Source organism: Scyliorhinus canicula, chromosome 16 (genome assembly GCF_902713615.1).
Source record: "Scyliorhinus canicula chromosome 16, sScyCan1.1, whole genome shotgun sequence".
NCBI lineage: Eukaryota > Metazoa > Chordata > Chondrichthyes > Carcharhiniformes > Scyliorhinidae > Scyliorhinus > Scyliorhinus canicula.
Window position 1 is genome coordinate 118,310,573 of NC_052161.1, and position 27,699 is coordinate 118,338,271.

Sequence of the window (27,699 nt, forward strand, 5' to 3'; positions counted from 1 at the left end):
GGGCATTAAGACTCTCTCTCTCTCTCTCAGGACCCAGCTACTGAGACAGTCAGAGTGCACAAGTTAGTGGGCACCACTGCCATGTGCTAGCTAGTAAGTCTGGTCGAGCCAGTAAGAGGTCATCAGTTGGATTAGTAGAGTGTCAACCCACAGCTGAACATGTACAGCAGTTCATAGTTAAATAAAACAGTGTTGGATCATCTCCGGTGTCAGACGTTTGTTTCTAGCTTCCCTGCATCCAGTTGCAGTCAACGTCAAACCAACCTGCCTAACAGATCAGGCCCGGCCCAGTGCTCCCAACTGTCAACAACTGCCTTCAGTAACGACAAAGCCTTCTTTATTTACTCTGGTGTGATTGTTCCAGGACGGGGAGATCGAGTGGACAGTGTGGTTGCTGAGCCCCGCCTGGGCTGAAGACCCCAGAAGGCTGTGTTTTTGCTGGGCCCTGCTTCTGTGCGGGCCGGGCATTGGGGTGGTCCTCTCGGCTAACGCTGATGGCATGCCCCTCATGTTCACCGATCCTGCTGACCTGCAGAGGATGCGAGAGTGTCAGGCTGTGTACTCTGCTGCGTCCTCTGCCAGGATCAACTGGGCCAAGTTTTCTGACTCCTGGTTGGGACTCTGGACCCCCCTCCCCCTCAGGAACTCAGGCCTTTCACCTGAAGCAGGACCAGCCTCCTCTACTTGGGAGTTCATTGTTGCCTGGCTGAGGAATCCTGGCCGGTTAACTGGCAGGAGCTGGAGGCCAAGGTCACTGCTCGCATGAGACGCTGGATCGGACTGCTCAGAATGTTGTCTTACAGGGGTTGAGTTCTCGTCATAAACCAGCTGATAGCCTCATTGTTATGGTACCTGCTGGTCACTTTGACCTCTCCCCCTGACCTTGTCACAAAGATCCAGAGAATGCTTGTAGAGTTCTTCTGGGACAAGAGACTGCACTGGGTCACTGCTGGGGTTCTGAGTCTCCCGCTTAGGGAGGGTGGCCAGGCCTTCGCACCCAGGTGGCGACCTTCCACCTTCAGACCCTGCAGCGATACCTTTATGTTGAGCCCCTTCCACAAAGAGGTGCCCTGGCGGCGCTTTTCTTCCGTCAGATACACGACCTGCATTATGACGTGCAGCTCCTGTTCATAGATATGCAGGGTCTTTGTTGCCCTCAGCAGGCGCTGCCCATCCTTTACCATGACCTGCTCAAAGTCTGGAGCATGGTCGCCACACGCCACAGCACCCCCTGTCAGGAGTGGTGGTTGTCGTAAGGGCACTGTTACTCAGGAATCCGTACCTCCACCAATACCATTTGGAGTGTCTGGCGGAGGAGCGAGCTGTGGCTGCAGGGGTGCCCAGGATCGGGGACAAGTTGGGTGGCGGAGGAGTGGGCTGGATGACACCCCACCAGTTAGCACAATGCGCGCGGTGGACATACGGCTCGCTGTCAATGCCATTCGAGACCTCAAAACGGTTGTGCTCGGACCCGATGGCACTCACTGTCGAGAGGTCGCGAAGGTGTGCGGCTGGCATCCCGTCTGGGTGAATCCATGCCCGGATGGAATTCCACATTGGCCCCAGGCTCCAAAACCTTCCTCGGGGTCTGGTACCCCACAATCCTATCTGCCTCGCGGAAATGCCCTCCGTGCCGTTTTGTGTTTCCTGTACGGGCTCCTGCTGCACACCTTCACCTCCTTACCCTCGCTCGTCGTCCGGACACACCATGGCGTGCCTTGCTGCTGTCCAGCGACAGAGATCCCCACTGGAGGTCCCTCTATGGAGGAATCCTCCATCTCAATGTTGGGGACCAGGGATAGAGGGTGTTGCATGCAGTAGTGCCGTACAATCACCGATTGCACCGGTTCACGGACTCCCAAGAGGCCTGCCATTTTTGCAGCCCAGTGGAATCTATGGACCATGTCTATGTTATGTGTTATAGTCTGCGCTCCCTTTTTAGCTTTCTGACCAATCTTTTGCTGGAGTTTTCTTTGCACTTCAGCCCCACACTCCTGATCTACGGGCACCTGGTGCGGAGCTGGGCAGGGAAGGCGGAAGACCTCCTTGAGAAACTGCTCCTGGGCCTAGTGAAGCGCACCATTTATACGTCCAGGCAGCAGATGACCGAGGGGGTCATCCGACCAGACTGTCTGCCCCCTCTTCCATGGCTACGTCCGCGGCCATGTGTCCCTGTAATAGGAGCATGCAGTGTCCACAGGCACCATTGAGGCCTTCCGTGCCCAGTGGGCACCGCAGGGGCTGGGGTGCTTTATTGACCCCTTTAATTGTACTCTTATTTGATGTTTTAAAGTTTCCTTTGATCTTTGTTAAGTGGGCAGTGCCCCTAACAGGAGCGGCCCTTTTTAGCTTCAGCCCTTTCTTATATTTAGTTGGCCTCAAAAGAGTGGCCAATCCATCTAAACTGCCACATCTTTGGCTTCAATAATACTCAGCTGGATGTCAATCCTCTGGGACGGTGAAATGCTCGGTGCAAATGCGAGCCTTTGATTGGCTCATTGGCGCTCGACGCCACACTCAAAATGGAGGGCGAAGTAAGGTCTCGTGTGATGTCATTTCCGCCTGCGGAAGTGCGCACTTGGATTATCCCCGCCGGAAGTAGGTGGTCGTGCGCCGCCATTTTGTGTCTGACCGGGCTCCGGTCGCGCGGTCGCCGCTTCCGGTCGTTTTATATTTCGCTTTTTTTCCCCCTCCCGGTGGCGGCGGCGGCGCGGGCGCGAGGAGGAGATGCCCCAGAATCCGCTGCGAGTGGCGGTGGTGTGTTCGAGTAACCAGAACCGGAGCATGGAAGCGCACAGTATCCTCAGGTAACCAGCCGCCTCCTCCCCCATTCCCGGGCCTACCGGTCAGGAGTGAGCAAAACCGAGCCCGCCGCCGGTCTCCGGGCCTACTCCGCACCTCCGGTAATTCACTCCTCTCCGCAGGACCGTGCGCCTTCTAGAGGCCGTTCCATTCTCCCGGGGCCGACACGCGCCATCCGCTAATCGAATGCGCTGCCTTGGGCCCACTCGGCCGCACCCTAGACACGAATGTGTGGTAGGGCTGGAATGTGCCTCATTCCCTATTCTGGGAGCTGGTCGCCCCCCCCCCCCCCCCCCCCCCAATACGGTCTGCTGGTGTTTCTCGCCCTTTCTTCCCCTAAATATCAGTTCGGAGTCTGGTATCTTTTCTTCAACCCCCCCCACCCCACTTCTGCTGTCTGGAATGCACAGTTAACCCCAGGCTATTTTCACTATTCAGAATAAGTGTGAGGAACTTGTGGACTTTATGACTAAGCTGATCCGTCCAGTTGCCCCGTGTCCTTTCTCTTTGGTCACCTATCCAAACATGTCAAAATGTCTCTTTCTCTTCTTTCTCTCTCTTCCCCCCCCCCCCCCCCCCCCCCCCCCGGTTGACGGTCTTTGAATCTAAAACCGACCTTAGTTTTAACCAACCTGGTACTAAAATACTGACCAAGTTATTTCTCTAACTAACTTTCGTTGTGCAGTGTTCCTTTTACTATCCGTTTCAAATTTACTGTTATCGCCCTCCAGAAAAAAACTTGTGTTGAGTGCCTGTGCCACCCCCATCCCAAATAAATATTTTTGTATGCGGCTCTGCGCCTTCTTTTCTGAGTTCACCAACTTCAGCCTCTTTTCCCTCAAGTCCTTCAATGTATTGATACCTCCAAAAATGTTCATCTTTGATCCAATGCAATATGTCTGTCTGTACTTCACTAATGCCTCTTGATCTGTATGCAGTCATTGATGTGGTTGACTGTACCATCCTCCTCCAATGTGTCTCCATTGTTCAAGTGTCCTCACTTCATTCCACTTTAGCTACTCAGTCCTAACTAGTGAATCTGACGTTTTGGTTTCTGCCCCCATGTCCTTACTTGCCACTCTGTCATCACAAATCCCGCAGCCAGTCTACCTGATTTCAACCTGCTATGCCAACATCGAGCACTTCTCAATCGTTTTTGCACTGGCCACGGCCACTGTGCAGCAAACCGGCACAAATGAGGCCTTGCAGGGAAACTGGACTGCAACTCTGATGCACCACAATCAATGACTGGCATCATTGAAGTCTGCCTCTGATGAAATTCAGTGGCGGCTCCTGCGAACTCTCATTTGCTGAGGAAGCGTGTGTTATGGGCCAGGGTTTAGAGAACTCCAAAGTGTATCATAGAGTTCACCTGACCCACAACTTTTAATAGATTGAGTATGGGGAGCACGCGGCCCACTCTACAGGTGTGGTACAGCAGGAATCGAAAAGTATTTTTAAAGCAAAACAATGTTTATTCTATGAACTCAAGTTAACCTTTTTAAAACATACAGTGAACATCTTAGCAACCATCAATTCAAATACAACCCCCAAAGAATACAACGCTAAATAATCCTTCATAACTTCCCAAACAACATCCAGAAGAGAAAAGAAACACCTTTTAACAGAAGCACATTAGGTTTACATTCACTACTGGGAATATTTATCAGTCACCAAATGATCAAGAGATAGTCTTTTCATGGCAGAGAGATCAACAGTACACTTGCTTTGTCTGGATTCAGCTCCAACAGTGAAAACAAAACTAAAACACACCCTGCAGCAAACAGCCTAAAACGAAAGTAAAAAGCTGACAGCCCAGCTCCGTCTACATTCTGACATCACTGAACACCCATTTCTTAAAGGTGCTCTCTCATGACACTGCCCCCAAGAAAAAATAAATAAACCATCAACTTCAAGATGGTTTCATTTTTCACCTTTTCACTGTCCTTTAACAAATACACAGTAAATATACTTCTTAGTTTCAAAAAACAACATACGCAAACAGGTATAATAATATAGTCCTCTTTTTTTGGTCCTCCTACTGAAAACCTTCTCAATTGACAGTCTCTTTGAAAAGAAGGTCTCTGCACGATCCATTAATTTCTCTATGCCTCAGCATTTCTCTTTAAAGTCAGATACTTTAGTTCAATCTAATCAGTCCCTTGTAATTCTCCAACACATGAGCATTAGTTATCACAGCTCTCAGGCAGTCGAATGCCTGTTGAAAGTTTGCTGTCCACTGAAACTTTCACCGTTTCTTTAGCAAGTCCATCAGTGGAGCAACCATGCTATAAATTTTTTTTCACAAATGTTCGATCAAATCCACTCATGCTAAGAAATCACATTATTTCCCATCGCCTTGAGAGTATCGGAAACTCTTCAATAACTTGTCCTCGCATCCTGTGGGACCATTCGACCCTGTCCAATTGTATGGCCAAGGAAAGTGACTTTGTCCTTTTCCAAACTCACTTTTGGCTAGGTTTATCACCAAACCTGCCTAATGAAATTGATTAACTCCATCAGATGTTTCAAATGTTCTGTCCGGGTCTGACTGAAAATTACCAGATCGACGATGTATACCGCACAATTGGGTAATCCTGAAACAACTTTGTTAGTTAACCGTTGAAATGTGGCTGGTACATTTTTCATGCCAAATGGCATAACTTTGAATTGGTATATTCCATCTGGAGTCTCAAAAGTTGAAATCTCCTTTGTCCTTTCGGATAAAGGTACCTGCCAGTAATCTTTAAGTAAATCCAGTTTGGAAATAAACGCTGATCGTCCTACTTTCGCAATGCAATCCTCCAAACATGGGATAGGATAAGAGTCCGTTCTTGTAACTGCATCAACCTTTCTATACTCCCCACACAACTGTTGGGTACCATCTGGTTTAGGTACCATCACTATGGATGAGCTCCATTGGCTGCAACCCACTTCAATTATGCAATTTATAAGCATACACTCAATCTCTGTTAACCTGTGCCAATTTTGTTAACCTGTGCCAATTTTAAAGGGTTAAGTCTGTATGGATGTTGTTTGATTGGAACAACCGTTGCCACATCTACAGCATGTATAGCCATTTTAGTACTTCCCAATTTATCTCCACAAACTTGCCCATGTGATATCAATAACTCTTTTAGATCAGTTTGTTTTTCTTCTGGAAGGCAACTCAACAATTTAACCCAATTTTTAAGAGCATTCTCATCTTCCAATTTAATTTGAGGTATGTCAAGTTCAGTCTTCTAAATTTGGTGCGTCATTTTGAGTTAGAATCATTAAAACCTCCTTTTTCTCCTTCCCTTTCAAAGTACCTTTTAAGCATATTTACATGACACACTCGGTGAGTCTTCCGTTTTATCTGGTGTTTTTAACCACATAATTCACCTCACTTAATTTCCTTTCAATCTGATAAGGTCCACAAAACCTTGCTTTTAAAGGTTCACCTACCACTGGTAACAATACTAAAACTTTATCTCCACTGGCAAAACTACGAACTTTGGATTTCTTGTCCGCTACCCGTTTCACCACGTTTTGTGCAACTTTTAAATGTTGTCATCATAGAATTTACAGTGCAGAAGGAGGCCATTTGGCCCATCGAGTCTGCTCCGGCTCCTGGAAAGAGCACCCTACCCAAGGTCAACACCTCCACCCTATCCCCATAACCCAGTAACCCCACCAACACTAAGGGCAATTTTGGACACTAAGGGCAATTTATCATGGCCAATCCACCTAGCCTGCACATCTTTGGACTGTGGGAGGAAACGGAGCACCAGGAGGAAACCCACGCAGACATAGGGCGAACGTGTAGACTCTGCACAGACAGTGACCCAGTAGGGAATTAAACCTGGGACCCTGGCTCTGTGATGCCACAGTGCTAATCACTTGTGCTACCGTGCTGCCCTATGTTGGCCATGTAATTTAAAAATGTAACTCCTTCCATGACTTTGCTTTTTCTTTGTAATCCCCAAGAATACTGCATTCTTCCACCTTGTGCGGAGCCCATTTTTTTCTGTATTTGCAGCCGTCTTTCACTTCAGCTTTGGGATTCCCTCACTATACCTCTTCAACTCTCTAAACTCCATCTTTCCTCTCTGACCAAACTAGTCCTCTCCTTCCTCCTTTGGCTTGGCATTAACTTTCATCTGATTATGTTTCTGTACACACAAACACACTTGGCCCCATGCTGTATGCAGATGTGTTATCTCCCCACTGTGCAATTGTGTGACTGGGGGATTGAATTTTCTTGTAGTAGCCATTGTGCCACTATTGGGCATTGCCACTGAACTCTGTCGACTGTGCTTGACCATATATATCCTTGTGTCTTTCTTTGGTCAGTTCATGGCTATTGGATTTACCAAAAGAAACATTTTTGTATTTAGTCCTGGACAGTGGCCTTGGTGAGTTACTTAGGGCTGGAGTTATTGGCAGGCTTTGAACCCGAGGAGCAAAAGTTTCAGAATTCTAAAGCATTTGGATGTGATAAATTCTGCACCAGCAGTAAAGCTTTTTTTTAAAAAAAAGAACAAACTTCAGATTTCTTTTTGGGGTCTTTTCTTCTTTTGATTAAATTTCTTGATGCATTTCTGGGCTTTAAAGTGCATAATAGCATGTCCAAATCTCAGCATGCATGTGGTTTGGACCGTTTTCTTCAACATTGAATATATCTCTTTAACTTTTTAAATTCTTCTCCCTGTCTTAATTGATCTGGGCTGTTGGGCTGCCTTGCACCTGTGTAGCTACCCAGAGTTCATGGGAACCCTTTTCTATTCTACTTTTGCTTTTAGAGAAGACTTGTGGTCACTCCACAGCATTGCTCAACTCTAGGAAAACCTAGTATTGAAAGTTTACCCATCCCAGTAGATTTTGTTAAATATGAACTATTTGGATGATTGTCACTTGTTAAATCTCTGATTCCATAAATGGCTTCACTTTGATGACATAGGGGTTAGGTGACTTGAATTGTTGAAGCTTTGCTTGTTGCTCACCCTAGGCTGCTGAAATTTGTTGCCTGCTGATTTTGATCCTGTCTATCTATTATCCTCTGTTAATTACAGTACTGAAAGTCAACTTTTCAGTGCACTTTGACTTTTGGGGGGGGGGGGGGGGAAAGAAAGTAAATTAATAATTTTAATGCAGGATAAAGGTCCTCGTTAACACTGCATATCCTTTGGGGAAATTATTTTTAATGTGCCCCCAATGACCGATAACTTAGGTTTTGAATGCTCCCTATTGTGTAACACACAACCCGAGACAATGATTGGATGTGATTTCTTTGATTTCACAACCGCTCACTGAGCTTTGTAGAAGTAAGGCATATAAACTTCCAGATGGCACCATTTCAGCACTCGAATCATCAAGTGTGTGTTAAGACATGCAAGACTGAACAAACACTTACCCATCCAGAAAAAAATCCATATAAGACTTTTTTCCTCTTTACTGCTGGTTCTGATGGGGATTTGGTCAGATGCTATTTGAAGGTGGAAATGGTCACGTCTTAGGCTGATGGTTGCTGGTGATTTCCATGACTGGGCTGTGCTGACACATAGCAGTGTTCATTCAAACTGCTAATTTTTTTGCTGGAAGGGGTGGTTGTTTGTTGATTTACTCCCTACTTTTTCATATATTTACCACTAACTTCAACCCCCTCTTCCAAGTCTCCATTCTGACCAATTGCTCTGATTATCATATTTGTCAGATTATGACTTGGATAGCTAGTATGCTGGTGCAGGCCGCTGCAGGAAAATCAGTGCTCTTGCCCCGGAGGGCATGGTGAGTGTATGTACTAGACTTGCAAAATTTGTGGAGAGATTTATTTTGATGCATGTGGTTGCCAACAGATTGTCCAACGCCATATCAGAGTCAGAGCTTTGTGTCTCTTTAGCTGAAAATACCAAAGAAAATTGGTCTTTCATATTTCAGAAAAACTGTGGCATTGTAATACTGAGCCAAATGTGTGAAGGATAGGGGTAAATGTCATTCAATAAATTCTTGGCCACTGGGAGTAAGAATTGCCTGTTTCTCCGTTTCCTTCAAGTTGTAGTTTTCTTTGTAAGTTGTAGACTTTTGCTACAATTCTCCTGTATCCTCACCATTGAACAGGGTTTTTCCTTCACCTAAAGAGACTTGGAAGTGATCTGATAAAGGTCTTTGAAATAATGAATTGGTAGGCCAGGGTAGATGTGGAGAAAATGTGGCAGAATCCAAACTAGAGGCCCATACACCAGTTACTAGTTCAGTATGGAGATTTGGAGAAACGTGTTTATTCTCTGCGATTGGAATGTGGAGTTTGCTACCACCGGGGGCGGTTGAGCTACATAGTTTTCAAAACGAAATTTAGAAGAGAACATGAAAATAATGAGCAGAAACGATGTGATGAGGTAAATGGAATAGGGGGGTTGCTGGAGGTGAAGACTTTGGTTATAAACATTGGCACAGACTAGGGTGAATGCAAGTTTCTTGTAACCTTATTTTTGTAGATGGCTAACTTTCTAGAATCTGCACTTAAAACCATATGAAATTTACATGGGGTGGCCACGCTGGAGTTTCTTTGATTCTGTTGATTTATTAATTATTGGTTGTGTGCTAAATGAGAAACTTCCATGTTTCCCTGGAATGTTTAGGCTCAAATCATGGGTTGTACTTTTACCAATTCTGACCTTTGGCTGAATATTGCAGAAACGGTTCTTGTGAAAATAAGGACAAATATATTTGATCCTAATGTCTTCCTCACAGTGCAAGCCTCAGTAAGACAACGTTTACACGATAACATCCAGTTTAGGTCCGAGGGATTTAGTAGAGGTTTTTTCTTGCATGGTATTTCTCCTTGCTGCAATCTTGCTGTTGTGCAGTTTTCATGGTTGCTGGCTGCCCCTCATTTCAAAGGTTTCCATTGTTCATGCATGATAAACACTGGTTTAACGTGCAAGGGGGAAAGTTCAGCGGAGATGTGCGAGGCAAGTATTTTTACACAGGGTGGTGAGTGTCTGGAATGCGCTGCCGTGGAAGTTGGTGGACGTAGATACGATAGTGTCATTTAAGAGGCATCTTGACAAATACATAAGTAGGATGGGAATAGAGGAATAGAAACCATGGAAATGCCGAAGGTTTTAGTTTAGGCGGGCATTATGTTCCTGTCCCTGTATTGTTCTTTGATTATAAATCAGCATGAACCTTGACCAGATTTTAACGTACTTGTATTTTGTTGTATCACATCAAATTTTCACTTGTTTTGAAATGCCATGAATGTTCTCTAGGTAAGCATGGCAGCTCTTCTACACTAACATCCAAAGATAGCAAGCAGTGAGAGAAATGACCATCTCTATTACCAGAACAAATAGGTGTTTAATGTCTCAACAACAATGCGCCTTTAGCAAAGTAACACATGGTGGCACAGTGGTTAGCACTGGTGGCTCATGGTGCCGATGACCCAAGCTCAGTCCTGGCCCCAGTTTATTGTCCGTGTAAAATTTCCACATTCTTCCTGTGTCTGTGTGGGTCTCAACCCCACAACCCAAAGGTGTGCAGGTTAGGTGGATTAGTCACGCTAAATTGCCCCTTAATTAAAATGTTTTTTAAAGTAAGATACCCTGAGGGGCTTTAAAGGAGTGTAATCAAGCTAAATTTAAAACTATGCTGCATAATGATATTGTGACAAGTGACCAAAGCTTGGTCGGTGAGCAATTTAGAACTGTCTTGGAGGAGAGTGATGGAGAGAATTGCAAAGCTTGGGGCTCAGGGTGTCTATATGGAGTCTGCATGTTCTGCATGGGTTTCCTCCCAAAAGTCCCAACAGCGTCCGTGGTGCCGTGAGGACTGAGGTCCCAGGTTCGATCCCGGCTCTGGGTCATTGTCTGTGTGGAGTTTGTACATTCTCCCCGTGTCTGCGTGGGTTTTGGCCCCACAACCCAAAGATGTGCAGGTTAGGTGCATTAGCCATGCTAAATTGCCCTTGAATTGGAAAAAATGAATTGGGTACTCTAAATTTATATATTTTAAAAATTGCCCTTGGCGTCCAAAACAAAGTTGGGTGGGGTCGCTGGGTTACAGGTTAGGATGGACGTGTGGGCTGAAGTAGGGTGCTCTTTCCCAGGGCTGGCGCAGACCTGATGGGCCGAATGGCCTCCTGCACTGTAATTTCTGCAAAATCTATGAAATTATAGTTGCCAGTGTTGGGGTGGCAGTGTTTGGCACTGCTGCCTCACAGTGCCAGGGACCCATGTTTGATTCTGACTTTGGATAACTGTGGAGTCTACACTTTCTCCCCATGTCTGTGGAGAGTTTCCTCCGGATGCTCCAGCTTCCCACAGTCACATGTAGGCTTACATTAACACTACAATGAACTTAACTGTGAAAATCCCCTACTCGTCCCACACCAGCGCCTGTTCTCGTACACTGAGGGAGAATTCAATGTCCAAATTACCTAACAGCACATCTTTCGGGACTTGTGGGAGGAAACCCATGCAGACACGGGGAGAACGTGCAGACTCCGCACAGACAGTGACCCAAGCCGGGAATTGAATCGACCCTGGCGCTATGAAACAACAGTGCGAACCACTGTGCAGGTGAGATGGATTGGCTATGCTAAATTACCCCTTAGTGTCCAACAGTTAGGTGGGCTTGTGGGGCAGGGGAGTGGGACTGGATAGGGTGCTCTTTCAGAAAGTTGGTGCAGACTTGATGGGCCAAATGGCCTCCTTCTGCAGTGTAGGTATTCTACGAATAGTGCTGCAATTTTAAAAACTGGAAATGCACAAGGGACCAGGATTGGGTTATAGGACTGGATGAGGTCAGAGATAGGGTGGGACAAGGCCATGATTTGGAAGGAAAGATGGGAATATTAAAACGGAGGCACTGTAGACCAGCAAACACGTGGCTGACCAGGACCGTTCTCATCTGATAGAATTGCAGATGCTCCCCAGTACTGGACTGGCATGAACTTGTTCTGCAATTTCTGTCTGAAATAGGAGATACCGTCAACTGAACCATCTGATTATCTTTCACAAAACACTGCCAATTAGATGTTTTTGTAATGTATTCAATTAAGGGCACTTTAGCGTGGCCAGTCCGTCTGCCCTGCACAACTTTGGGTTGTGGGAGTGAGATGCATGCAGACACTGGGAGAATGTGCAAACTCTACACGGGCCAGGGGTTGGGATCGAACCAGGGTCCTTGCCACCGTGAGGCAGCAGTGCTACTAACCAGTGCTGCCCTGCATATTCGATAAGTTAACTATTGCCAAACTGAGATTTGCAAATTCAGTGTATTTCAGGAATTGCCTCTGGAGCACACTGGCTCGGACGTGTCCCATTGGTACTTTTATTTAGCTGACTTTTGGCAGAGCTGAGAATTATTCTGATTTTTTAAAAAAAACAAAAAAAAAAACACTTGTAACCTTGTTTGCAGTTTTCTGTGCAGAATAGTTTCATTTACAGAGTTTCATCTCTTTGCAGATTATAAAGTACACTTTACATTGCTGTTTAATTGCTTAGTTCAGTATTGTGTTGGAATGTTAGTCTAAAAGTTTTCAGTGACTTGTTCCGGATATAATCTCTGTCCAAGCCAAATGTGGAGAAATATTCAGCACCTGGGTTTGATGCCAAGGTTTTGGCAGAAATTATTATTTTTTATAAATTTAGAGTACCCAATCTATTGTTTCCAATTAAGGGGCAATTAAGTGTTCAATCCACCTACCTTGCACATCTTTGGGTTGTGGGTGTGAAACTCACGCAAACACGGGGAAAATGTGCAGACTCCACACAGACAGTGACCCAGAGCCGGGATTGAACCTGGGACCTCGGTGCCGTGAGACTGCAGTGCTACCGCTGCGCCACCGTGCTGCCCCATGGCAGAAATTATTACTAAAACATCCTGCTTTTTGAGTAGAACTGTGTTTGAGTAAAGGTGATTCTGTACATTGATGCAGGTGATTGGAGTGCAGTCAGTGCTAAAACTCCTCTGACACTCATGTCCCTCGCTGTGCAGGCTGGGATCGTTTCAACCATGCACCCCATTCCTATAGACCTCTCAATGTGCCCTTTTCACTTTTATCCTGCTGTTAAACCTGAATGTTCACTTGGTCAACTGCCTTCATCCTTTCTGCCCCATGGTTTTTCATTTTCCTTGTGCTCGTTGACCCTTTTCTCAATCTTGTAAAACTGATTTTCTTAATTTGGGACCATAAAAGGTTCATGCAGATTTCCTGTTTTTAGACTCGTAAAGCAAAGCACAAAAAGCAGATCGTTCAGCCAATTGTGTCCTTTCTATAGAGCTATCCAATTAAATTTTTTGAAGTGTAGTTGCCAACAGAATGTTTAGTGAGTGTTGGATTTAAGTAAAGGCACATAGTAGCTTGCAGTTTAAAACTTGGCAAGTTCTGTCATGTTCATAAAAGGAATTATTGTTGCATGAAAACTAAAGTTGCTGTATCTCATGGGCTGATTCAGCAGTTAGTATTGATCATAGATCCTAGGGTTCCTGACGTACCACAGATTTTAAGTTTCTGTGGTTACTTTCCATGAGTGGATGATTCTGAGGGTTTCTAATAGATATTTTCTCTGCCATATCCAAAATGGGAGGGTGGAAATGAGTGCGGAGGCAGATGTAGCCTTCGCCTCGTTGATCGCCCAAAGGCAGATCCTGATGGGATGGAGGGCAGCCTCTCCACCCTGTGCCCTGGCGTGGCGGGGGACTTGTTGGAATTCTTGACTCTTGAGAAGGTTAAGTTTGAACTGAGGGGAAGGATGGAGGAGGGGTTCTACAATTCATGGGCATTATTCATCATGCACTTTCAAGAACTGGATAACATTGAACATTAGTTGGGGGGGGGGGGGGGGGGGGTGGTGCGGTGTGATGGTGACTATGGGTGATTCTTGATTCCTTTTTGTTTATGTAAACATGTGGGCTACTGTTTGGGGTTTGGTGGGAGGATGGGATCGTTGTTATTGATATGGGGATTGACATATTTGTTACTGATTGTTTATTGTTGGTGGATGTAAATTTGGGAGAAAATGTGAAAAAGGAGGACAATAAAGAAACTTTTTTAAAAATGGGAGGGTGGAATCGCTTGGGTATTTCTGTTAATATTGCACAGTACGCTGTGACAGGGCCACTCATTTTTTTGTGAAAGTATGCGCGACAACAAAGTAATACAAGTTAGGAGGTTGCAAGTGTGGCTAAATTCTGAACCATAGAATAAAATTGCGAAAGGAGGCCATTCGGCTCATCCAAGTCTGCACCAGCCCTCTGAATGATTATACCCTACCTGTGATCCCACCGAACCTGCCATTCCTGAACTGTTGGAGGAAACCGGAGTACCCGGAGGAAACCCACGCACACATGGAAAAAGTACAAACTCTACACAATCACCCAAGGTCTGAATTGAACCCAGGTCCCCGGTGCTGTGGGGCAGGTGCTAACCACCATGCTGCCCCAAACGACAAGTGATTCAATTAGGACTGTATTGGTAGCAAATGCTGCTAACGTGTTGCAACTATCAACATTTGTGTAATTTGGGGAGGTTCAGTGAAAGTGGTTGAACACAAACTGGAAAAGTAAGTTTTCAGAATTACCACTGACCATTTTTATCCTCTGAAATTAGGGAGAAAAAACAATTGAAATATATTATTGCTTCTTAGCCTTTTGGCTAAGATCAAAAATCAGATCACGCCCAAGATGAGGTGGAATGCCTTGTCAGCTTGGATCTTGTACACGTCTTGTGGAGACCATGAATTGGGTTCAATTTGAATTGTTTTTTGGAGCAAGCAAACAATGAGATGGGTTAAGGGTTTGCCCTGTGCACACTGGCTTTGTAACTTTAATGATAGGAAAAATATATTGTAATGTGGCAAATACTTCAAATCTCTCCTGTTTTCTGCTTACTGTTAGTCAGCTTTTGTGACTCACTGCAGTTGCTCATTGGTGCTCAGCTATTTGACTTTGCACCAATGTTAAATTCAGTTCTATTGCCTGAATTAGCAGAACAGAGACCCTCCTTCCATGAAGTATCACTTTCACTATAGTATTCGATTGGACATCTGCAAGTTCAAATTACATTTGTTACCTGTTGATCTGAAATGAAACCAGTGTGCCAATGGTAGAATGACATCGCAAATACAATGGGGAAACCCTCGTTTAGCTCAAACACCGAGGAGCATCCTGATTGAAGGGATCCTGAACTAAATTCTCTGCTTTAAATCATGCCACAAGTTGCAAGCCATTCACACTAGTAGTTGGTGACAACCGCATTGTAAAGTAACTACATTGCTGAGTTAACTTTGTGGATAAAATTATCTGTTTAATCTGCAAGCTATTTAACCAATAATTTGGAATGCAGAACCTTTCATCTACATAATCAAAACACTCAACACTTCAATGTGAACATGACTCTGAGATTTGGACAGCTGTGGGATCTGGAACAGAAGCAGTGTTGATGGTAAACTTAGAGATTTGGGGCACAAAGCAGGTGAAAAAATAAAGATAACCACGAGCTGATGAAATATGACTTTTAAAGCATGGGCTTATTACATAGTTAAAGGAAAGAGGACTATGGGAATAAAGCTGACATGATAGATGAGGGGCATTACTCGGATAAAGAATAAAAATCAACTTATTTGGTTGCACAATTTGTTATAATTTCTTATGAAAATGCTGCTAAATCCAAAATCGGAATGCCAAGATTTGTTAATATCAATAGCCTGATTTATCTGCAGTCTCATAGCAGTGTGGATTTAAACTGTGGTATTGATGTCTCTCCGTTGTACTAATGCAGAAAGGTTGACTACTTCTGATCTGGGTTAACACATGAAATAATGCTTGCAAAGCTCAACATAATGGCTGACATTCAATGTGATTCCACGATTAGGCTGTGTTTGCTGAACAATCCTGTGCTTGCTAAGAATTACACAGCCAGTTGGGAATGGCTCACTTTACACTTGCAAGAAGCTAGGTTCATGTGCAGGGACCTTGACCCCTGCAAGCAAAAAGAACATGCCCAGACATTGCACTTTTGAATTAAACAAAGGTGGAGGACAGTAGTTCTTTGGTACATTCCCCATGGCAGCGCCTCAATCAGTCAGAATTGACTTGCCAACCAATCTTTTCTGCTACAACATAAATTGGTCCCCTTTTTGAAATTTGCTACTCTTGCGATTGTCCTTGTGAGTGCAAGACAAAGCTTCGACAGCAGATCCCTCTTTCAGCAATACTTAAATGTTTGCTTGAGAGAAGTAGTGACGTTTGGCTAAATGATATGGAGCTGTATCCAACACCAGTCAGTGCGTTTGGGGCATTTGAAGTCTTCCTTTTCGAAAGATTCTCAGCTATTCAATCTGGTCCGGATCAATGTTTATCTGCCACATGAAATGAGTAAAATCCACAGCTTTTGTTTTGGCTCTTCAGGATATTCAATAAAAAAGGTTTTGGCATTCCTGTCTGACAAACTACTTGAGCCCATTTCCTCTAAACTAATTGATCTATCATTTGGCTTGTAACGGAGTGCACTAAATTTCAAACAGTGCCACTCTAGTTTTTATAAAGGTGCAGAACATTAGTTGGACAGTGAGACCGTGGATATATGAAAATTGTCTTTTTAAAAATAAATTTAGCGTACCCAATTCATTTTTTCCAATTAAGGGGCAATTTAGCGTGGCCAATCCGCCTACCTTGCACACCTTTGGGTTGTGGGGGTGAAACCCACGCAAGCACGGGGAGAATGTTCAAACTCCACACGGACAGTGATCCAGAGCCGGGATCGAACCTGGGACTTCGGCGCCATAAGGCATCAGGGCTAACCCACTGTGCTACCCCTGTATGAAAATTGTCTTGAAGCTTGTGTCACCATGGAGATGGGTTTGTGGTCCCTTCTGTTTGTTTCAATAATCTCAGTGCTGATTATGTATTTTTCTACAATTCATCATTAAACTTCACCCTCTGCCAAATTCCCCTCCATCATTCTGACTTGGAACTATATCTCTGTTCCTTCACTGCCCCGGGCTAAAATCCTAGAATTCCATTCCTAACAGTCTGTGGGTGCACCAACACCATATGCACGGCATCTGTTCCAGAAGGTGTCTTGCCACCACCATCTTGAAAAATTGGAAATGGGCACCAAATGCTGGCCATGGAACAGTAATGCTCACATCCAATGAAAGAAAAAAGGTTTAGCCTTCAGGGACCACCTGATAACCTTGCTCCAATGCTCCTTTAAGTAGGTAGCAAGGTAACACAGTGGATTGCACTGTGGCTTCCCAGCACTACGGTCCCAGGTTTGATTCCCAGCTGGATCACTGTCTGCACGTTCTCCCAGTGTCTGCGTGGGTTTCCTCCCACAGTCCAAAGACGTGCAGGTTAAGTGGATTGGCCATGCTAAATTGCCCTAAAGTGATTGTGGTGGAGATGGAAATACCATCTTTTGTTTTCCCAGTGTTAAGTGGAGGAATTTAGGAAGTCGGACAAAACATTTGAGGGAAAAGGGTTAGGTGGATTGGCCGTGCTAAATTGCCCTTCGTGTCCAAAAAGGTTAAGAGGGGTTATTGGGTTACAGGGATAGGGTGGAAGTGAGGGCTTAAGTGGGTCGGTGCAGACTTGCTGGGCCGGATGGCCTCCTGCACTGTAGGTTCTAGGTATGAATTGTGAACTTGACATCATTTCTCTTCCTGCATCAAAAGAGTTCCACCATATTTTCTACCCTGGTGGCATTTGCAGCTAAAGTTTGTAACTCTTTTCAGTGGCTTTATTCCCAGCTGGATGACTGAATTTGAACGTCAATATCGAGATCATTCTTTAAATAGCAGGCTGGATAATTCACAAGCTGACTAGATTATATCAGATTGGTGCTTTGGAATGCAGTACCTTTTGGGAGTTGGGTAGTTTTATCTTACTATCTGGTGGTCTTGAAGGGAAGTTCTTGTTTTAGAACACCTAAAATCCCGGGTACGGATCCCGGCCCAGGGTCACTGTCCGTGTGGAGTTTGCACATTCTACCCGTGTCAGCGTGGGTTTCACCCCCACAACCCAAAAGACGTGCAGGATAGGTGGATTGGCTGCGCTAAATTTCCCCTTAATTGGAAAAAATAATTGGGTACTCTAAATTTTTTTTTTTAAAAAAAAGAACACCTAAAATCACCTTGAAGCATCCCAACACAAAATCTGGCCACCCACCATTCAACCCATCATGACTGTGGCTTCTCTGCTCAAATTTGCAAATTTCTCCCTTCAAGTATGGGCGTGTTATATGTTGTGAAAGTTGCATTGAATCTGCTTCCACCACTTTTTTCTGGTCCTGCAATCCAGATGTGTTTATCTAAAAGAACAATTCTTTTTGATTATTATACCAATTATGTTCTTCTGTGTCTCCATTGAGGATTCTGTAGATTTTACTAGTTGGAGGGGTCATTTAGTATCCTTTGAATGGGATCTTGCCATTTGCATTAATTTTACGTTGTCCTGCACCTTCGCAAGGCTACCGTGACCTGACACAGGACACTTCCTCAGCAGAAGAATGCGGTTTGACTATCGAGCAGCACTTTGAATAAAAGAGTGAAAATTAATCCTGTGTGAATTGCTGTTACTCGCTACACCCCTGCTGTCTAGATCAAAAGTTACATTTTGTGTCCATGTTCTGTTTGACTATGCTTGTGTGAAATGTATTGTATAATCAATCCACTGGTATCTTCCAGCTTTAATGTCTGCATGTTAAACTTCTATTTCAGACCGCAATTTATTTAATGGGCTGATGCATTGGGAGTTCTCAATGTAGAAAGGAAAGCAATCGTGGTTGTAAACTGCCAATCAAGTGAAAACTATTTGCCCTTCATAGTTAATAACTTCATTGCAGGGCAGCACGGTGGAGCAGTGATTTTCACTGCTGTCTCACCTTGTCGAGGCCCCAGGTTCGATCCCGGCTCTGGGTCACTGTCCGTGTGCAGTTTGCATATTCACCCTGTGTTTGCGTGGGTTTCGCCCCCACAACCCAAAGATGTGCAGGGTAGGTGGATTGGCCACACTAAATTGCCCCTTAGTTGGAAAAAAATGAATTGGGTACTCTAAATTTAAAAACAATAATATACAACTTCATTGCGAATTTGACTTAGTGCCTACGTTTCTCCTTGTCCTTATTGTATTGGCTTTCCTGAGGTACAATTCCCTTGAGGTTGTTGATGTCTTTGCTCAACATTCATTTGTGTCGAGCAGCATGATGGTGCAGTGGTTAGCACTGCAAATGAATTCATTTGTGCTTTCCAAATAGGTTACTGGCAACCTGTTGAGATGTTTTCCCCACCCAGAAATGGAAATCAGTTTACTCTAAAGCTACTCTGGCTGAGATCAACTTAGAAAACAAAAATGTGTGGTGTAAAACTATCCCATAAAATGAGTCTTCAGTACAATACATCAGAAATATTTAAAGTAAATGGTAGAGGTAATTCTCAAGTGGCAAGTAATAATACTTTTTAATTGCCTGAACTTTGTAACTTGCTAAGTTCTATTGTAGGTCTGCCTATAGTCTTGGGGCAATGATGCTTAAAAGATGGGTGGAACAGTGGTTAGCATTGCTGCCTCACAGCGCCAAGATCCCAGAATCGATCTTGGTTCTGGATCACTGTCTGTGTGGAGTTTGCACATTCTCCCCTTGTTTGCGTGGGTTTTGCCCCCTCAACCCAAAGATATGCAGGGTAGGAGGATTGGCGACGCTAAATTGCCCCTTAATTGAAAAAATGAATTGGGTACTCTAAATTTCAAAAGGATGCCGAAAAGATTACCGCGGCAAACCTTTCCCTATCTTGCAACTTTGCTGTGGAGTACTGGCTTGAATTCCAGGTTGGGGCAGTTTGCTTGACGGGTCCAAATAGGCTTAGCGACACTCTCTTATTGTGATTGCTTTATCTGCCAGAATCTTTTCCTGGGAGACTACCCAGTCAATTCCAGTCTTCCAGCATTATTGTAAAGAGTTGAGAACATTAACTCACAAAGTGAGCACAGAAATTGGTACAGTGTTTATATAACCTTTAGTTAGCCAAACAAGTATGTTTCTTTATCACTGGTTGATACTCAGCTTCCTGATGCTTCTATATTAAAATTTTTAATAGAAAGGCTTATCTGGTATTAGAAACATTAAATCTGACAACATTGTTAAGTTCAGAACTTGGGAGCAGGTGTGGCAGTCACTTCTTCCCATCTTTAAAGAAATTCAGTTAAGTGTCTTGATTCGCAAGTGTTCAGAATGTGCAACTTGCTGTAGCAAATATTTGCTGCTTTTGCATTGAATTGTTTTTCTTCTATTGCTGTTTGGAAAAGTTTTCTTGGTTGTTTGATGCCTTGCTGTTAGTCTATGCAAAGCAGCGACTTCAAACAACCTGCACGGTGAACTGGAACCAGTTTATAGCTGCTATGCCCCACATTGGCCTCCAGTTTCTTTTTTATGTTTATATAATTTGTGGGTGGATGTTGAATAAACACGAGGCAAATGTGATTCGCTACATGCAAGAAATTGTAAATGTATTTGATACAAAAGTTGTGGACACCAACACCAGCAACCAATGAGTATTTTGTACTGGTGTATCTTTGAAGTGATGTTTCTGAAATACAAGGTCTTCGTGCATTTACACAGTTAGCAACAGGTAGCTCATAGAATCTAACTAAGTTCAGTCTTGAAGTCGCAGGGTCATGATAGTGAAAGCTCATCTAATTATTTAGGTGACTTGTACCCTAAATTGTGGAAAATATAACACTGGCCAAATGACTTTGTATGTTTCACGAAGTTATTTGGTTAATATTTGAAGTCCTGGGTCATAGAAACTCATCATGAGGTAGATGTAGTTGAGGACTGTTCAGACCACCTTACTACATTTGTCCAGCATTGCAGCTCTGTCTAACTGTTTCCGAAACATTAATTTTTTTTGCTTCGCTATCTGTTTAGTTGGTGGTTCGAATTAAGCCCATTGTGATATTTGCTATTGTATATTTCTACGATTGACTGGTTTAAAAATCAATCTAATTTGAGATTTTCTGCATTCTAAATTTGTTTATTTTCCCTCTTTTTTTTTTACAGTAAAAAAGGCTTCAATGTCCGATCGTTTGGAACAGGGACACACGTGAAGCTACCGGGACCGGCTCCGGACAAGCCAAATATATACGATTTCAAAACTACATATGATCAGATGTTCAGTGATCTCATTAGGAAAGACAAAGAACTGTATCCATGAGGCACACTTTGTTTTTAGGTCACTGGTTCCAAGGTGTCTGTGTTTGTATTTTTATTGCGCACCTATGCTGCAGTTCTATAAATTCAAAGGGTAAGAAAATACAATGCCAAGGATGAGTCAGGTCTCCTGCGCCTTCTGGTGTTTTGTCAATCTGCTTTAGTGGAGTAATGCAATTAATCAAAGTGTTACACTAAGAACAGCTGGGCGCAGGTAGTATCACTCCTGTTTCACAGGGTTGCGCCATAATGTGTAGTTTATTGCAGGGGTAGATTGGTTCCACTGCTGCATGTCCAGCAAATTTCCCCCTTGCAGCTTTACGTTCTCCCTTTTAGGGTACATCAGATTGTATAAGGTACATCATTTCTAAGTTGATGGGAATAGGGTCTTTGTACTGGGCATCCCTTCACTGAGGTATAGCGGTCTCATAATGGCCAATTTGGAGCTGAATGACGTAACTCTGGTAATATACTTGGAACGTTTTTCTAATTGGAGCAGACAATAATGGTTCTAACTGTTGACTAGAAAAGGAGTGTAAATAACAGACATTGTTATTGCACTGAATTATGATTGGTGATACTGTCCTTGATTCTTTTATCCAGTGTTATGTTTCATCTGAATTCCACTGATCTTGGGGTGCCAAAATTTATTGCAGGAAGTGTAGTCTAATCCACGTTTAAGTCAGACTAGTTGACATGGTGGGGAAAATCTTGCCCAGACTCCACATTCTCACTCAGATTCAGCTAAGTATGTAATCCTTTGTAAAGTGCACTAAATTCACAGTTCATTAGATAATTAAACTTAATTGTGTATGATAAATATCATCTGATTACAGTTCATTCTGAGAAAATGTCTAGTGACATTCACACTGGTTGTAAGGTGAAATTGAGTAAGTAAACGTAATAGAAAAAAGTTGAAACATTAACCCATAGATGGCGAGCACTTTCATTGCCTGGAGCAATTATTTTGAAATCAATACTATTACTGCATTGAAATTACTCAGACCAATGGTAATGATCACTTGAGTTATCCCCCCCTCTAATTGAACCCCAGCAGCGTGGGTTCAATTCCCGTTCCAGCCTCCCCGAACAGGCGCCGGAAAGTGGCGAATAGGGGCTTTTCACAGTAACTTCATTGAAGCCTACTTGTGACAATAAGTTATTATCTGCTAAAAGTTATTTTACCTTTTTTTAAATGGGCAGTTGACCAGTGTTAACCTACTTTTCCTCCTGTTCCCAATTGTTTCCCTTCTCTTCTGGTTCTTTTTAGTTTTAACCTTTTACCTACACAATTTTTTCTGACTAAGATATTCCTTATTCATTTCCCTTTGAACTATTTTCAAGATGGGAGGAATTTCTCTCCAGCAGTATTTGTTGGATGAAAACTGGGTTCAAAATCTCTTTCTAATCAGCCCATATCTGCAAATTGTTGTGAAGATCTTTGTGAAAATGGTGTAATTCAGTTGGAACATACATGTAGACTTATTTATTCCTTGTTAAAATCAGGGAACCAAACAAATATTGGGTGATTTAATTTAAACAGCATTAAGCTGTAGTTAACTGATGTTGCAATGTGACCATATTCAATTTCTTTCTGTTAATCAGGAAACCAACCGTACAGTAATAGTACTGTAAATTTAAATAGTACAGGTGGTGAGTGATGCTACTGGTAAGAGTACACTTAAAAATAGCAGAGAAAATCCAAATCCTGATTGTATGTCAAATCATTCACTAGCCCACCTCTATCTTGAATACTTCTAGTTCTACTGTAGTTACCTTGTTCAATGTATCCACTTGAAGATAGTGTTAATTAAAGGATAGAATGAAATAACATTTAAATGGGCATTTAAAATCTGTTCAGTATTTAACACATAGTTAAATAACTTGCGGTTGTTTGGCTTTCCAAACTTTCACTAACATTGATTTTGTTAAAAATGAAAGGGTAAAAATCTGAGCATTAACCGTGTGTTTGGATATTTTGTAAACCAAAACTTCAAACGGCTGCATTCTTTAGGAGAAAACAAAATTGATAAAATCTAGTTGAGACACAATTACCATTTTCTGTTATGCTTTCGTTGTGCGAGCGTAACAGCAGTATGCAGCATTTTTAAAAACAAACTTAGAATACCCAATTATTTTTTCCAATTAAGGGGCAATTTAGCGTGGCTGATCCACCTAACCTGCACATCTTTGGGTTGTGGGGGTGAAACCCACATAGACACAGGGAGAATGTGCAAACTCCACACAGACAGTGACCCGAGATCGAACCCGGGTCCTTGGTTCTGTGAGGCAGCAGTGTTAACCACTGTGCTGTCCCCGGTATGCTGCATTTTAAACAGCATGAACATTACTGACCACATTTAAGACTGCCAAGCAAGTATAGGTGAGCCTGACCCAATTCAAAACTATTTGTGCATGCTTGATTTCTTGCTTGTTTGTCCCAGAGGCTTGCAACTGGTTGTTCGTACTGGTAAATAAAAAAAAAAAAATACTATAAATTTTACAAGATGAATTGGAAACCAGGGGCAATTTAGCTTGGCCAATCCACATACCCTGCACATCTTTGGGTTGTGGGGGTGAAGCCCACGCAGACACAGGGAGAATGTGCAAACCATGGGACAGTGACCCAGAGCCGGGATCGAACCTGGGACCTCGGTGCCGTGAGGCAGCAGGGCTAACCCACCACCACCATGCTGCCCTTAAAATTTATAGTATTAACATTTAATTAGCCTTTATAAGTAATGTCAAAGCAACTATAATGCACCATTCCCTCATGTTAGTCAAGTGCTGGTTTCTGAACTCTACTGTGTAAGTGGAATTCTGATGGCCAATCAGTTGCTTCTGCAAAGGCTTCCTGGTTTTCCCACACTGGGTGACTATAATCTGTATGTTTCTAGATTCATGCATTGGTGCGTTTACAGTACAATTGGTGCCCTGAACTCCATTTACACCATGGATTTCCTTGGTCATCTTTCCACCTAAAGTTCACTCCCAACAGTCATAAAAATTATTTGGTTTGAGGTTGCAGTTAAAACTTATGGAAAGCAGTTAGTAAGACAGCAATAGGAGCCTTTATGAAAACAAGAAATTGGTAATGTACAAAGCAGAGTACTCTTGTTTAATAAGGAATAGAAAGCGACTCAGCTCAATTCACAATGTGCAGCTGTTGTAACCATTGGAGAGCTTAAAACTCTGTTTAATGCTGCCTAATTCCGTGCTTAAATTGGGGAATAAAAATGAATTTATAAAACTGTATGGGCAGCACATAAGATCTATTGATGGTTCTTTCTTGGCATATCTGAAGAGTGCACTAAAATATATTGTGAAATAATACTCAGGCTATTCATAATACTATCCAAGTTTCTCATTTAACCTGGATGTGCATAATTAACAAATGTTATTTCACCCGAGTGGTCTCCTAAAGTTTTGAGGTAATTATTTGTTGTTTATTTTGCCCACAACTTTTTAGAAACTGAGTTTTGCTTTAAATTCCGTTTCAGGGTTGACCAGCTAAAGCTAAATGGTAAGGCACACTCTTGGTAAATACCTAGCTTTGTTAAAAAGCAGACACTTACCTTGAGTTTAATTTTAAGTTTGAAGATGCCATGACTTTTAAAAAAACTTTCTTCTGCCCACCTCCTCTTGGGGTGGATCCATATTTTGCATTAGCACTTCGCCACACCAGATCCAAGTTTAAAAACCATCTCCCCTTCATAGCCTTTTTGTTTTTTGCTAAATATGTATCCCTCACTCCCCTTCAGCTTGCTGACATGATTTGCAACCCCAGACATCGCACCAAAGTTATTAAAGCTGATTTAAATTTACGTGCCTGTTTATAGTCCATGTTGCCTGTTAGCGAATGAAGATTCCATTTATCTCTAGTCTATTTAAACACTTGAGTAGTCTACATAGTGGTTCTAAGCTAATTTTTCTCCCTTGGAAATAGTCCTAGCGTTTGTAACTTTGGCACTCTGTACCTAATCCCAGGTATTGAATTGTTTGCCTTTCATTGCACCATTTCCAGAGAAGCCTCTACTTTAATATAATGACCAGAATTCTACACTGGAGCTGGACCCGCACTTTGTAGAAGTTAATTGTGTAAACTAGGGGCCAGCAACCTTTCAGAAGTGGCACACCAAGTTTTCACTAATCTGCGGTTTTGTGTGCCATAAATACATTTTAACATTTATATGGTGTCTATGCATAATATGCAACCTTCATCACACCCCTTACACAACAGCATCCAATTGGTTCTAGAATTGTAGGGATTACACCAACCATTTTTCAACAGTTCTTTGACCATACGATGTAGTGTTAAGATTCCTGTTGTACCTGGACAGGAAGGTCCCTGAATGGGACCCTGGCTCAAAAGACCGTAACTTTTCTATATTTTAACATGGAGGAAGAGTCGGACTGCTAATTTTAACAAGGAAAAACACATTTATTAAACAATTGGTACACCTTTAATTCCCCCCCAACAATTACACACCGGCTTTAGGATTGACACTGTTTACAAAGTACACCTTGATCCACAATGGTCTCAACAGTACAAAGTCCCTTTTCAGTGCGCAAGGTGACTGGGCAAATACACACTCCTCTATGAACCCAAGGCAAATGTTTGTGGATATCTCCAAATCCTCCCAGATGATTGTCACGTATGGGTTTACAAACTCCACTCCCAAAAATACACTTTTAAAATCTTCTCTCCAAGTATGCTTTCTCCTAGCAGTTTGCAATCCAAACTTCAGACCATGCTTTCCAAATAACATTTTTCAACAACTCTTCTGCTCCATGTTTGACAGAAATAGAGTCCCGGATTTTACATCAACCCCTTTAGGATTTCTTTGTTTTGACTGCTGTACAAACTTCATAATTGCTTTAACTCTTGATTCCCATACTCTAGTAAAATGGCATCAAGCCTCCTCTGAAGTCTGCTGTCCCACTTTAAACACATTAATTATCTTTGACTCAGAGCAATTTGTTTACTCTTGCTTGAAATTTTAATACCGTTGTCTCTGTTCTCTTAACTTCAGGTATCGTAAACATTCTTACTGTCCCAATTCCCATGATCTCTGGATTATATCTTGTTCCTTAGGAAGCTTGCAACCTCATCCTATCCAGCTTCTGACCAAGTTGGCAGCTGTTCGTTCCCCAGTGTCCTGTATCCAACTGCCCACATTCTGCAAAAACGAAGACTTGAAAGCAGTTCGACCTAAGGCCCCAGTTGCTAAGCAACCACTGCTGGTTTATTTATTCTTCATGTCATAGCCCCATCTGAGCACATTATAAACACAATTGGGATTTGACCAACCCCCACACCATTGTCCAGCATGAAGCTAACTATAGGCTTTATATTCCAGACACACAGCCATTAAAGTAAATCCACTTAAACCTATACCTTCTAATGTTTACCAATACAAATCTAATTCCCTTAAAACTACCTTTTTGTTTTCCTAACCAGAGGTGGAGAAGTAGGCTATTCAACCCATTTGTATGTTCCACCATTTAATGCGATCATGACTGATCTGATGCATTCTCCCTGTGTTTGCGTGGGTTTCGCCCCCACAACCCAAAAGATGTGCAGTGTAGGTGGATTGGCCATGCTAAATTGTCCCTTAATTGGAAAAAATGAATTGGGCATTCTAAATTTAAAATTAAAAAATGACTGATTTGATAATCATCAACTCCAACTCCACTTTCATGCCTCATCCCCATAATCCTGGATTCCCTTACCGATCAAAAATCTGTCGATCTCTGCCTTGAACATAATGGCCCATCTCTACAGCATTCTGCGGTAAAATAATTTCACAAATTTACTATCCTCTGGTGAAATTCCTCCTCCGTTTGATCTTATATGTGACCCCTTATTCCGAGATTATTCCCTCTGATCCCAGACTCTCTCACAAGGGGCACAACCCCTCCGCATCTACCCTGTCAAACCCCTTGAGAATCCTCTGCCTCAATAAGTTCACCTCTCATTCTTAATTCCAATGCATGAAGGCACAGCCTCGCCATAAGAAAATCCCTTTGTAACAGAGATCAACCGAGTGAAACTTCTCCAGACTGCCTCTGTAATCGGCATATCTTTTCTTTGATAAGGAGACCAAACCTGCTCACCATATTCCAGGTGCTGTCCAACTAGTGCCAACATTGTATGCCATCTGCCAAGTTTTTTACCCACTCATTTAACCTATCTATATCCCTCTGTAGACTCGTGATGTCATCCACGCCACTTGTCTTCCCACCTATTTTGTGTTATCCTCAAACCTCAATAGTACATTCACTTCCTTTGTCCACGTCATCAATATATATTGTAAATAGAGGACCCCAGCATTGACCCCTGTAGCACTCCACTCGTTAAGGTTGCCATCCTGAAACTGTCCCTCTTGTCCCAACTCTGGCTATCTATTAGTTAGCCAATCCTTTACCCATGCTGATATGCTACCCTTAACACCATGGGCAGTTGCCGCACAGAAGCTGCTATTCGGGCAGCTTTGGCTTTGAGCTTTTTAAAAAGAAAACTTGAGCCATGTTGCCTGGAGGTTGGAAGTGGCATCACAGCAACTTGGTGAAACTGACTCTGATGGACCAACTTTGGAAATCTCCAGTTCTGATTTTTTTTAAAAGTCGGTTTGTGGCTCTGACTCTCAGACTGCACAATCATTTTGCATCCGATCTTGCATCATCATTTAGGGCAGCATGGT

General features: G+C 43.0%; 1 protein-coding gene across 1 annotated transcript in view; it reads left to right on the top strand.

Moving 5' to 3' along the window:
• Window positions 1-2,578: 2,578 nt before the first annotated feature.
• ssu72 (SSU72 homolog, RNA polymerase II CTD phosphatase) overlaps window positions 2,579-27,699 on the top strand; it is a 125,346-nt gene continuing 100,225 nt past the window's right edge. The window contains exons 1-2 of the mRNA XM_038821538.1: window positions 2,579-2,807; window positions 20,846-20,989. Of these exons, the coding sequence (XP_038677466.1) occupies window positions 2,728-2,807; window positions 20,846-20,989 (224 nt within the window). The 5' untranslated portion in view covers window positions 2,579-2,727. The remainder of the gene's footprint in view (window positions 2,808-20,845; window positions 20,990-27,699) is intronic.